This window comes from Pipra filicauda, unplaced genomic scaffold (assembly GCF_003945595.2).
Source record: "Pipra filicauda isolate LSUMZ 115617 unplaced genomic scaffold, ASM394559v2 scaffold71_size5581439_pilon, whole genome shotgun sequence".
Lineage (NCBI taxonomy): Eukaryota > Metazoa > Chordata > Aves > Passeriformes > Pipridae > Pipra > Pipra filicauda.
Genome location: NW_024104887.1, coordinates 2,401,322 through 2,414,710, shown reverse-complemented (window position 1 = coordinate 2,414,710; position 13,389 = coordinate 2,401,322). Strand labels below are relative to the sequence as shown.

Here is a 13,389-nt window from a genome sequence, read left to right as displayed (position 1 = left end):
CTGCCAAGATGAGGAATCTGCTCACTCTGACCCCTCCAAAAGCTGATATTTTAATTGCTATGTTTTAAACAATATGTTTTAATCAATCCTGCTGCCACCTGTGTATTTATGGATCAGGAAACCCCAAACTTTGCACACTGGGGTGAAAGGATTCCCTGCCCCAAGCCTGGGGCTGAAGGGAGCCAACTCCATGTTCAAAGTGCCAAAGGAGGGAGGGGGTTGGAGCACTTTTTCCATTGGTTTGTTTTCTGGAGGAAATGCCTTTGCCACGGCAAACCTGTGGGAAACTTGAAAGTTTGAACGTGGCACCTCGTCCCAACCCATCTCCCATCTGCTGGTAAATAAAACCAGGATGATAAAACCTATCCAGTGTATCCACAGGGCACCCACAGGGTGCTAAAGAGCTGCTTTTAACTCAAACTGAGATAATCACCATTAATTTATTTCACAGAACTCCTTGCCCCAGCTGACCTGCCCCCACCCCTCCCCTTGCTTTTTCTGGTATCTGTTCTCAGAGCACAGTCTATTTTCAGCAATCCTCTTGGATGGGTTTTCATGGAAAATGAAGTCTACACTGCCCTTAGTTTAGATTATATCAGAAGAAAAAAATTTCTGTAGGATAGAAAAGATCTGTTCTTCTGGATGGGAAAGAGGGGTGAGTTGGACAATTAATAGTTTTCATGGATGAACTCTCTAAGGTCATACATCTCTGTGTAATTGAAGCAGATCCTTTCCTGGAGTGAGATACTCAGAGATCCCTGGAAACATGAGTCTCAGCTAGGGTTTTTCCACAATCTCCTTCCAAATATGTATAATATCTGTGTGCAAGTCTATAAGGATGAAATATTACATATATATATATGCATGATATCTACATACACTTGTGTATAAAAATAAAATCTTTTATATATGTATACATACAGGGATATCTATATATATTTATGTCAAAAAGGGGTGAAAAAGGGAAGAATAATGTGAATTAGGCTTTTGTAAATAGAAGAGGAACCCCAGAAAAGGCCTGAGCCAGCACAGCAGAGCAGACCCATCTCCTCCTGGTCACTGCAGGACTCCCTCTCTGGAGGGAAGCAGAGAAAATCCCTGGTCTCCAAAACATGGAAAAGCCCAGAAAAAACGGCAGAATTCCAAAGGACACGGTGACCCGAGGGGAACCCTCTGCGGTGGCCGGAGCAGGAGGACCAGGAGCTCAGCTCCATCACTTCCCCTCTCCCGCCCAGGATCGCGGCTCTCCATCACTTCCCCTCTCCCGCCCTGCACTGCTGAGCCAGCCCTTTTCAGTTTTATTTTTCCACTCGCTCCCCGCATATTCCTTAAATTAGCCCTTCTGTTGACTTGGAGGTTGCAAAATGGAAAAAAAAAAAAGGAAAGTGCAAACAGGCAGGTAAAGGGAGGGTTATCCCGACCCCGGCTGCCCGTGTCCCGGGAACAGGCGGTGCCTGCTCGGCAAACTCCAGCTTTTACAGGGCGAATCCCTGGGGATTCGGCCACTGCCAGAGGGGCCGGAGCCACTGCTCGGCTCAGTTCCTCCCCGAGGAGCTCTGGGCTTTTGCTCCCCGCGGCAAAGGAAGCAGAAGAGAGAATCTCCCCCACCCACACACCCTTCCCAAAAAACAACTGATTTTTATCAGCAACAAGCGCAAGAAAAACTGTTTCCAAACCAGAAGAAGAAAAAAAAAAAAAAAAAAAAAAAAAAAAAAAAAAAAAAAAAAAAAAAAAAAACAAAACCAAAAACAAAAAAACCAAAAAACCACAAAAAACCAAAACAAACAAACAAACAAAAAACAAAACAAAACAAAAAACAACAACAAAAAACAACAACAAAAAAAACCCCACACATATAGTAAAGCAAATCTCTAAGACAAAAAAACACAGGCTGCAAGCACTCCGGGGGTTTTCTCCAGAAAGACAAGTTAAAAAAAAAACAAAACAAAAGAGGCATTTTGGCCATCCATCCCCTCACGGAGGACACGGACCAGCCGTGGGGACGGGTCCCTGCACAAGGAACAGCTTTCCCACCCCCTCCTGGGCGCGGCGCGGCTTTGGGGACCATATGAGGCGGTTTCAGCGGGATGGAGAAATCCCGGGAGCGCCGGGGCTGCCCCGGCCCCGCGTCCCCCGACCCGGGCCAGACCAACTCCCGTCCCTTCCCCGCCTCCCCCCGCGCCGCTTTAGAACACACAGAGTGGTTAAATAGCAGGAAACACCCGAAGTAAAAATACCGCGGGCAGGAACCCAGGGGCACAGGGGACAGGCGAGAGCAAGAAGCGGATTTCCTCCCCAAAACATCGCACCTCCGACGGGGACGGCGACCCTGGAGCGCGGCTGGGCCGGGCCACCAGCGCAGTGTCACCGTCCTCGAGTGCCTTCAACCCTTCAGCTCTGGATAGGGAAAAACCAGCTTTTTATTGTCTGCGGTTTGTTTTCCCCCATAGAGGAGTCTTTGTCCAAAGGTAACTTCCAAATATTAATGTGGGGGAAAAAAATTATATATATATATATGTACAATCTCAAATAAAACATATATATATATATATAAAACCTCAAATGGGATATGAATATATAAAATCTCAAATGGGATATATATATATATATAAAATCTCAAATGGGATATACACATATATATATATAAAATCTCAAATGGGATATACATATATATATATAAAATCTCAAATGGGATATACATATATATATATGAAATCTCAAATGGGATATATATATGAAATCTCAAATGGGATATATATATATAAAAAATCTCAAATGGGATATATATATATAAAAAATCTCAAATGGGATATATATATATATATAAAATCTCAAATGGGATATATATATATATAAAATCTCAAATGGGATATATATATATATATATATAAAATCTCAAACGGGATATATATATAAAAAATCTCAAATAAGACATATTATCTCAAATGGAGCATATATGTGTAATCTCGAGTGGGATACACATATATATAATCTCAAATGGAACACACACACATATATATATAAAATATCAAATGGGACATGATACATACATTAAAAAATCTTAAATAAGATAGGGGTTTATATTTATATATATATATATATGTATAGATAGATATATAAAATATATATATAAAATCTCAAATGGGTTCATGTAGGACCACAAGGTAGAAGCCAGGACTTGCATCAGCACATCCAGCAGATTTCTGAACATTTAAATTTTAGGAGGATTCTGATGATCAGAGCAGTGGAACCTACGTTTAGGGCTACTATAGGTCTACACTTCAACAAGAGGTGCAATATTTCAGATTTCAGCCACCACAGGTCACAAATTGATGCCATCACATGCCCTGAAGCACCTGATGCCTGGGGATGTGTTGGACCAGGCCAGCACATGGGATCACCACCAAACCACAGCCCGACCTCAGGACTCGCCACCTCTGCGGGTGAGAAAGAGAAAAGGCTTTTACAGAGCGATAACGAGCAGCCAAACCTCAAAAACTGGGAGTTTCCCACAGAACACCAGCAAATACCAGTTATAGACACGAGGTTCATCGCTGGCAAGGATTAATTCAACTTCTCTTCAACCCTTTGGACTCACACCCGACCTTTCTTTCGCAACATGACTGGCTCGACTCAGGCGAGTCACCCACTGAGCCCCGGCCTGGAGAAGACCCATCAGCATTAATCCTAATGGGAATAAGGAGCCTCCCGTCCCAGCTCTGCTCCTGGATGCTGGCAGAGCAGGCAGCTGCCTGCAGCCCTGCCTGCGAGGGGTTAACCGCCCACGGAGGAGCCTCTGGCGCACACTCACGTCATGGAAACACTCAAGTAACCACAATTTTCTCTATTGCTTTTTGGCTCCGGTTTTTCAACATTTCTACACTTCCAGCCCAGATCTCTGCTACCTGTTTTCCAGCGAGGTAATTGGTGCCGACAGCAGCTCCGCTGAGCAGCTGGGAATTTATTTTTAATATAGGTTACTGTTATACTTTCTGCTCCCAATTACTACCGACACTGAGATATAAAAAAGATCACGACTCGCAGTGCTGGCAAAAAAAAAAAAAAATAATTATCAGATGCAGAATAATAAACAGAGGTGGGCTGGGGGGTTGGTTCTTTCTGGGGTTTCTGGGTATTAATATTGCAGTGGGTTGGACTGAAGCCCCACAGAGCTCAGTCCTGCTGCCACCCACCCACTCACCCCCAGTGGCCACAGGCCCCTCTCCTCCATTCATCCCTTCCTCTTTCCCATCCCACTCCTCCCAGTCTCCTCAGCATCAGCTGTTTCTCCTGGCCAAGGTGTACTGTTTAACCAGGAAGGGCTGCCTTCACCCCATCTGAGATGCCAAGGGAGGTCATCCATGTGTGCCACAGGAGAACCAGGGGAAGGGGAGGGGAAAAAGGAGGGGGGAAAAAGGATAAAAGAAAGAAAAGATTAAAAAAGCAAGCAGAAAACTCCATCCCTCTCCTGATAATCACGACCTGCCTTAATATTTCCACCCTGTCATCGAGACTGCGAGTGCCAGGAATGCTCCCAGGAAACATCAGCCCAGCAGCTCAGCTCCTGGTCCACATCCCACTCCCAGTGCCTCCCCTCTGGACCGCTCTGCAGGTGGTTACTGCACTAACCCACATCACCCCAGCCAGCCCAGGAGACAACAGCCTTGCTTCTGCAGCTCCACTGGTCATGATCAGCAGAGAGAGAGCCCGGATGGGCTTTTCCCAGGGAAAAAATTGAGTAGGAGTTCTAGAGCATCCTTGTGCAATGTCAGCACCCAGACACCCGGCATTACCTGACAAAAGAGGTTTGCTATTCTGCTTTTACTGCCCCAATCCCCATGGAATACAGCTCAGGTATTGCTCATAACTTCTCAAACCTTCTTTTAGCAGCCCTGAAAACATTAACAGGGATGAGTTATCCACTGACCCCCCCAGGTGAGCTCGACAGACCAAGAGAAGTGTTTTGTGGCAGGTCTGGACACAGCGATGCCTCAGGGAGGAGGAGCCCCTTCCCCACGAGTGGGGCTGCACCAGCTGGGTAAAAGGCACAGGGTGCAAACACTCAACATCCAGCTCATGGCTTACAAAAAATAACCTTAAAAAAAAAAATCATAAAAACCATTTTGTAGGGGCATCAGCATCCCAACTGCCTCTGCAAACGCTGTGTGTGGGAGAAAAAAAATCAAAGCTGGCTCCTCCAGAGGTTTGAACACATGAAAAAGCATCACACCAACCTAATTTTTCAGGACTGCGAAAACAGAAGCATCTCAGGGCTGTGTGCAGGCCCACGAGGCTTCTGGTGCCTTTTGATGACCAGTTCAGACCCCTGGTGCAAATCACAGGAGGGCACTGGGAACGCTGCTCTCGAGGGAGGGTTTGTGCATCGAGGAGGGCACGGGTCAGCCCAGCTCTCAAGTGCTGCAGAGGGCAGCTGTCAGCACCAGAAATAACAACCATCTGCTTTAAGCTGCCCATGCTCAGCCCCGTTCCATGCCAGCATCTGCAATTCGGGGCCTCCAGCAGGGATGTCCCACAGAGTCCGGGCCAGAAACATCGCCTGGGCTGTGGCTGTGCCAGGACAGACCTGACCCACAGCCAGGAGCCTCCTGTTTTCACACCATCCCTTCTGCAGGAGCAGATCAAATGCAGAGCGAAAAGGCAGCGACTTGGACGCTTCTCAAAAATTAAAATTCTCCTCAGGAGGAAGAAAGCAAAAGCAACACCAGGCGTCGGGTGATGCTTTTTACTCAAAGAAAATGGGCTTGAGGGAAGCTTTAAAGAGGAAAACTTTAAAATCAACAGGATTTTTCAGGGATTTACCCTGGAGGGGATGTGACCAGAGTGGGATTCAAGAGCTTCAAATAAGATCCAGAGATAAGAAAAGGCTTAAGACATGCAGAAAGACCAACAGCACTAAAATGGCAAAAGGCAGATGTGTGGCTATGTGGTGATGGCAAGGATGGCACTAGGATGGCTTGGCTGGAGTAGGGAGCTCAAAAGAGACACCTTAGTTACTGGGGGAGAGGATTAGCCTGGGAGAAGGGGGATAGTTTGCTGCTAATGGTGTATTTGGAGGACTGGCTCCAGCCCCTTACTGGAAGCAGCACATCCCAAGCCAACATCTGGGCATCCACAGCGCATCCAGCTCCTCTTAAATCAGTGTTTTGTAGCACCAACTCTACCATCTCCAGCTTTAAAACCAGCAATGAAATAAAAATATTCATGAAATAACACTTGTGCCACAGAAAGGCCAACCCCAGGGGGAAACAGGGCAAGCAAAATCCCTTCACCTACAGCACAGCCTCTGCCTCTCCTTGTCCTGGAAACCTTCCTTCCCTGGTTCCTGCAACATGTTGAGAGCAGATATCAATTTTTTTGAATATTCCTCTCTATTCACAATTTTTTTAAAGGTGGGTGTGAATGCAGATAACCTCAGAGGACGACGCAGGGATGAAAATCCCGAGTTCCCTCTCGTCGGTTAGGAAAACTTTGTGTAGTCTCTCCCCAGATTTGAAGGCACTCACAAGGTTTGAATGCCTCAGCATTTTCTCCTGAGGGAAAGGATTTGGAGGAGGAAAAAAAAAAAAAAAAAAGCCCCACAACCCGTAGCATGTTTATGAATCAGACTGTTCAGCGTGTGTTTCGGGGGTGGAAAAGGTGGGCGATGCGCAGAGGAACAGAGCGCAGAGTCCGATGAGTCAGAAAACGCTGCCTTTCCTCTCCTTGCTGGCATCTTAAATATTTCAGCGTGAAATAGAAATTTTATTTTCTTCTTTATTATTGTCAGGAGAGAGCTGGAGCGTAACCTTGGCTCGTTAGCAACCGCCGGCAGCTCCTCCGACGTCAAGCCCTGCTCCGCCGCCGGAGTACGCGCGGGAACACGGGTGTGCACACGTGTGTGTGCTGAGGGATGTGCAGCCCTGGGACGGGCTGGGAAAGGATGCAAATAAATATAACAGTAACAAAATACCGGTGATTTTTCTAGCCAAGCAGGGGCTCGGATGCAGAAGAGCAAAAAGCTCCCTCGAGAATGAGCCTTGGTGGGGTTTTGGGAGAGCAGCAGCACATCCCAGCCTGGATTTGGGCTTGGGGAGGTCTCCTTCTCCCACCCCCGCCCAGGCAGGCTGGGGCACGCAGATGGAAAAATACACACAAGGGCTGGGGGATCCTGAAATAAGGCTTATGGAGACGTAGGGAGGGGTGTCATAAAAGACAAGCAAATTTGCACATGGGCTTTGAGTTCATCCGGTGCCGAAGCTGGTTTGAACAACGCCTAAACCAGTCATGCCGTGAATACTGTCACCACTGCGCCTTGCAACAGGGTACAGGAGGGTTTGCAGAGCTTGGGGGGTCAGCCCCTGGAGCAGAGAGGGTAAAGGAGAGGATGGGGGAGCCCCCGAGGAGGGTGGATGGGCAGGGTCTGATCCTGCCCAGCAGCGTTTCCAACCCCAGCCGGCAGCAGGGCCTCTGCTCCAGAGCCAGAAGAGATGAAATGCAAGAGGAGATAAACACCCCTATGCTGCAGCCTCCCAGTTTGACTCCACTGACATTCACAGCCCATTTAGGTTACGGGTGAAGCAAATAAAATTATGCATATGCATTAACGCTGGCAATATCCTGCCTGAAATGTATGCTCATTTACACTCAGAAATCCATTTAGAAGAGAGAAATCAGAGCTATATTTAAAACAGAAAAATCACTTGGCTGTCCGCGAGGCAGCTCCTGTTTACATCTGTCATTCCTTGGCAAAACTGAAATCATTCCAGGGGAAATTGTGTCCCTGGTTTTACATTTAGGAAGAAAAATGTTTGCACCCCTATATCCTCCAGCTCAGTCTAATATAAAATAACAAATGTGCATTTGGTTATTGCTGTTTGTTTGGTTGTTTTGGGGGTTTTTTTAAGTTTTGTGGTCTAAAAGCCACCTGTAGAGCTCGGAGCTTGCGGATGGGAGGAGGTATAGGGAAGGACCCGCTTGGTACTTGTGGAACATCCAAAGCATTTATTAATTAAAAATGGCTTTGGAGATTCAGAATCGCCGTGGTGAGACCTAAATGTTCTGTGGCTTCTCCAGTTTCCTTGGCAAATGAAAGGCCATGCTGACAGCACTGATGACAGAGCTAAAAGGAGAACACGAGCTCTTCCTAATGGAGAAATATCTTCTTCCACTCCACTAATCTGTACTGCATTGCCTGGCTCCCAAGCCACAAACTGGAGATACTAAATAATCAGTATTGCTCTCTGTTTCCTCCTGCAAATGTATATGTGGGCAATGGAACTGAAAAAAAAAAAAAATTTAGGTTCCAAAAGAATACCCCCTCAAAAAAAAAAATTTTTTTTTTTATATAAGGCACACCAGTGGCTGCTGCTTCTCACTTAACGTCAGAGCTCGTTGCAGCTCATATTTTTTTTAATGCAATAAAAAAGCAGCAGCCAGCAGCTCTCTGAAGTGTGTCAGGAGGCAGTTTTTCAGCAAGATGATGTATTTTAGATTGTGATTCACGACCACACTGGCAGTTGGAGTTCAGGTTTAGAAGGAAATGAATGAATGTGAGACACAAGGGTGCGAAAATGAAAGTAGCTGGAGCTGAAGGTCTGCTCTGCGCTTCGAGCCACGCAAGATTTGAGTTTTCTTCCCCTCCTGTGCGAGCTCAAGCGAGTCACCAAACTGCCCCACACTTCTGCTGACAGAGTTTAATTTAAGCCTAAACTAAAATGCAGTTCAATACAGGCTATCTCCAAGCCCAGCACCCTCCCCCAGAGCAGCTCTCCCAAACGGGGCACCCGAGCACAGCCGAGGAGCTCAGTGCCTGCTGCCACAACACAGCCTGCGAGTTCTCACCCCCATTCTGCACGGGTTTAAGCTGTTCTAACCTGTCCATGTCTCATCTGCACCATGAGAAAAATCTAAATACCGCTCAGAAATTGCAAAAAATTCAGAATTTTTAAAAATCGTCAACTATATTTCACTGATGGGAACAGTGGCATGGGCAGTGTCTCCAACGCCCAGGCACATCACTGTGAGCTGTGCTGCACAGGAGATGCAGAGCTCTGCTTGGAAGGCAAAAGCCATGGGACATCCCAAAGTCAGAAGCTCTTGAGAACCAAGAGCCTGTGAGAAACCCAACGCTGGGCTGGATGGGAAGGAGCAGTGCCGAGCCAGGCCAGCACAGAGCCATTGCTTGCAAGAGGAGGAAGGAAGAAGGAAAAGAGTAAAAAGGCAAACTAATTGCCACCACTAACCCTTTGCTCTGCACCTACGTCACACCTTCGAGGTACCTTTTCCAAGGCAGAGCCCGGTGCCACCGAGCAGCCACCGTGCCTGACTCAGGGACGATGATTCACTCGGGCAAACAGGAGCCCCACGGCAGCGATGCCCCATCAGTGCCACGCAGCTGCACAGCACAGAACACCCATCACCCACAGCTTCCCGGGGGGCCAGGGGACAGCACAGAAATCGGGAGCAATTATACCCTGAAATCAGCCCAAGCACCTGTTTGATAAGGATGTTGCACTGAGGATGTGTTTTGCCTTCAGCTCCCGAAGCAGAGGGTTCCCTCCCCTCCCAGTTAACCACACAGCTGCCCTTCTCCAAAATGAGGGCAAACAGAGCCAGGTGTGATGCTCCACTGCTTACACCTTGTTCCAGTGCTCCATGGCAAGAGCTCCCAAGCCCAGCCCTGACCAGGGGATGGAGCTGAAGCTGCCTGGTACAGGGAGCACTGGGGGGATGGGGGACCCGAGCACAGCCCAGCACAGAACGGCTGCTCGCCGGGCTCGTCTGGAGGGGTCGCAGCCCTCTGATCCCACCCAACACGGCCCTCCCAGGGAACAGAGATGCCGACAGCAATCCTGCCAGCATCTACTCAGGCTTTCCTTAGCCTCATCCATGAGGATCAAGCAAAAAGCAAATGCAACAAGCTCCAACCCAGGAGAGAGTTTACACACTTATCTCCTTGCACGAGTTCAAGAAATGACTTGCTACTCCGAAGCACTGGAGCAAACTCACCCTAAACCCTCCTGTTTCCGTGTTCAGAGTTAACGACCGACCTCGGTCACAGCCTGAACTATGAGAGTCACCCTGAAATCACCTGCGTAGGTTCAGACACCCCGGCTACACTGAACGCTCACAAAACACAAGTTAAAAATTTCCCTTCCCCATCCCACGAAGATGCCCAGCTGGCCGCAGAGGGTCCCCCGGGTCAGTGTGACACGCAGCCAGGCCAGCACATGGCCTGTCACCCCACGCACCTCCGCCCCCCTTCCTCTTCCACAGCAGTACCCGCAGCCCGTGCAGAGCCGCGGCGAGCCGAGAGCGGGGTTCCCCCACTACAACACCCGTCACCCCGCTTTCGGGGTTTCCCTCTGTCACGCACAGGCAATGGGACCTTCCCCCTCTCCTTCCTGGCGACATAGCGCTGTCCCTCCCCGCCTTCAGACACTCCGCCAGCGGAATTAACACCCCGCTCTAATTGCCGGCGCCCCGGGCCGCCCGTACCCGCAGTAATTAGCCTTTGATTAAAGCCAACAAATATTGCCCTAATCAACAGGTGTCCCGCGGCACATCCCCACCGATCCTCCGCACGCCCGGGGCAGGGTGGGGGGACACGCCGGGGGGGACCCAGGACAGCACCCCGGACCTTCCCGGTGTTGGCGGGGAGGCTCCCGAACACATCCCGATCCCGGTCGCGGCGGGGAGGGTCCCAGTGCCGGTATGGGCGGGGATGATCCCGACGGAGGGTTCCAGCCGGGATGCCGGAGTCCCGTTGGAGATGCCGGTGTCCCGCTAGCCCTGCCCCATCCCGCATCCCCCCGCGCTCCCGTCCCTCCGCACTGACCATTGGGGCCGTACTTCTCGCGGTGGCGGCGGACCTGCTCGGGGCTGAGCCCGCAGCTCTCGCTGACCCCGAAGCGGCGGAGCACGTCGAGCACCGGGAGGCTGTGGGCCGCCTCCATGCCCCGGCCCGGGCGGTGCTGGCCGGGGGCGCACCGAGGCACACGGAGCGCCGCTCGCACGGCGCTGCCTCGGCACCGCCTCGGCACCTCTCCGCCCGCCCGGCGCGGGCCCGCCTCCCCCGGTACCACCCCGCCCCATCCCCGCCTCCCCCGGTACCGCCCCGCCTCCCCCGGTACCGCCCCGCCTCCCCCGGTACCGCCCCGCCTCCCCCGGTACCGCCCCGCCTCCCCCGGTACCGCCCCGCCCCATCCCCGCCTCCCCCGGGGCCCCGCGCCCAGCGCCGCCCCCCCGGCACGACCGGGACCGCGGTGCGGGGCAGAGCCGGGACCCTTGGGATGCGGCACCGTCCCCTCTGACAAGGTCTGGAAGGGACATTAAAGCTCATCTGGTTCCATCCCCCTTCCACTAGCCCAGGCTGCTCCAACCCCGTCCAACCTGGCCTGGGACACTTCCAGGGATGGGGTAGCCACAGCTGCTCTGGGCAACCTGCGCCAGGGCCTCCCCACCCTCACAGGGGAGAATTTCTTCCTCGTATCTAATCTAAATCTCCCCTCCTTCAGTTTAAAGCCATCCTCCTTGTCCTGTCACTCCAGGCTCTTGTCCAAAGTCCCTCTCCAGCTCTCTTGGAGCCCCTTTAGGCACTGGAAGGGGCTCTGAGGTCTCCCCAGAGTCTTCCCCTCTCCAGGCTGAACAACCCCAGCTCTCTCAGCCTGTTGGAGTTCCAGCAGATTTGCAGGCTGAGAAGCAGGCAGGTTTGTGGGCAGTGGAAACAGTCCAGAGGAAATAGCTGTTAAGAAAAGAGGTAATGTTTCCATCACAAAAATAATATAAATAATATTAGGAGCAATAGAAGGAGGTGGGAAAGGTGTGTGGGTGCAGCTCAGCTGGGGGGCTTAAGGGGGCCAGAGAGTGATGCTCTCTGGGTCCCCTCCATCACCCCACTTCCAGCTGGGGATGAGCATGCCCCATCCCCGCTCATCCCACCCTGCTGGAAGCAGAGCAGTTCCATGTTCATGGACCTTGGTGGGATCAGGGGCACTGTATGATGACAGCAGGAGCCCTGGAATTACAAATCCCTGCCTGACACCTGTGAAAACCAGCAACACTGTTCCCATCAATGCCCCGAGTCTGGAGAGAGGCAGCTGTGCTGGGCTGCCTTTGGCTTTGGAAACATGAAATGTAAAATGTCCCTGCAGGGAGATGGAGGAAGGAACCAAAGCACCTCATGTGGGGTAAAAGCTGAGCACCACCAGCCTCACTGTGCATGTCTTGGACATCCTGGGACTTCACGCCTCTCACTGCTTAGTGCTTCTCATCCCCATGCAGAAGGCAGAACATCTGTATTCAAGGAAGGGGCTCATTCTGGAGGCACTCGTGTTTTTGCAAGGATTCAACACAGCAGGACTGGCCTCGACCCCTCTTGCTGCCCTATTACACCACACAAGGGCTTTACATCATCTTTTGCAACACTTATTGCAACAGGTTACTTAATTCACTGTTTCCTAGAAGCACAATGACTGTTTCTAGCAGCTCCCCCGTGCAGCAGCACCGTGAGGAGTTACCCTGATCTGGAGAAGGAGAGTTGCACCAACAATCCCCTGTACAACACAGCCGAGGGTAACCACCACCACCACCCACATCTGCAGGACTTTTCCACATGGTGCACCTAACCCGGCTCCTCATCCAGCCGTTTTTCCGTGACCCAGCTCAAACCTGCTCCCAAAGACAGTCCCCATCTGAACACCAACTTCTGACTTTTCAGGTACTTCCAGTTTTCCCACTGTTACTGAAGAAGCCTGTGGCTGATGGTGACTGGCACTGCTCTCCAGCTGAGAGGGGGGAGGCGAGACAGCTTGGGGGGGTGAGAAACCCAAGTTCTACGGAAACGTCCCCAAAGCAGAACCCGGAGGCAGCGGCGAGCACGAGGAAGTGACAGCAGACATCTCGGGGAGGAGCTCTGGCTTGTTTATTGCCATGTAGATTCATTTATAGAAAGTGTTTTGCAGCTCCCACAAGGAGCAGAGGTCCTGAAGGAAGTGCAGGTTCATTTTTTTTTTTAATTTGATAAACTCATTCTTTCTTCGGTTCACCGCAGCTGACGGCGTGGGAGGCACAGGGGTGCTCTGGAGCTGCAGCCCAGGCCCTCCTGCAGGAAGCACAGCTCCCAGCCCTGTGGTCCCGCCTCTCTTCAAGTTCTGTCGTTGTATTCGTCTGCCTCTCATGAGCATTTTGGGGGCAAAAGTGGTGTTTCTGCTGCTGAGCCCCCGGGCAATAGTGCTGCCCTCAGCCAGGGTCTGCCCCAGGGCTCCCTGGGCCGCAGGGCTGAGCCATCCACTGAACCCCAGAATGGTTCAGGTTGAAAGGGACCACAGAGGGTCATCTGGTCCAGCCTCCCTGCTCAAGCAGGGTCATCCAGAGCACATGGCACAGGAG

General features: G+C 50.9%; 1 protein-coding gene across 2 annotated transcripts in view; it reads right to left on the bottom strand.

Moving 5' to 3' along the window:
- ATP2A3 (ATPase sarcoplasmic/endoplasmic reticulum Ca2+ transporting 3) overlaps positions 1-11,040 on the bottom strand; it is a 49,463-nt gene extending 38,423 nt beyond the window's left edge. The window contains exon 1 of one of the 2 annotated variants that reach the window (XM_027734348.2): positions 10,838-11,040. In XM_027734348.2, the coding sequence (XP_027590149.1) occupies positions 10,838-10,955 (118 nt within the window). In that variant the 5' untranslated portion in view covers positions 10,956-11,040. The remainder of the gene's footprint in view (positions 1-10,837) is intronic. The other variant, XM_027734350.2, reaches the window with a different exon arrangement.
- Positions 11,041-13,389: the final 2,349 nt, after the last annotated feature.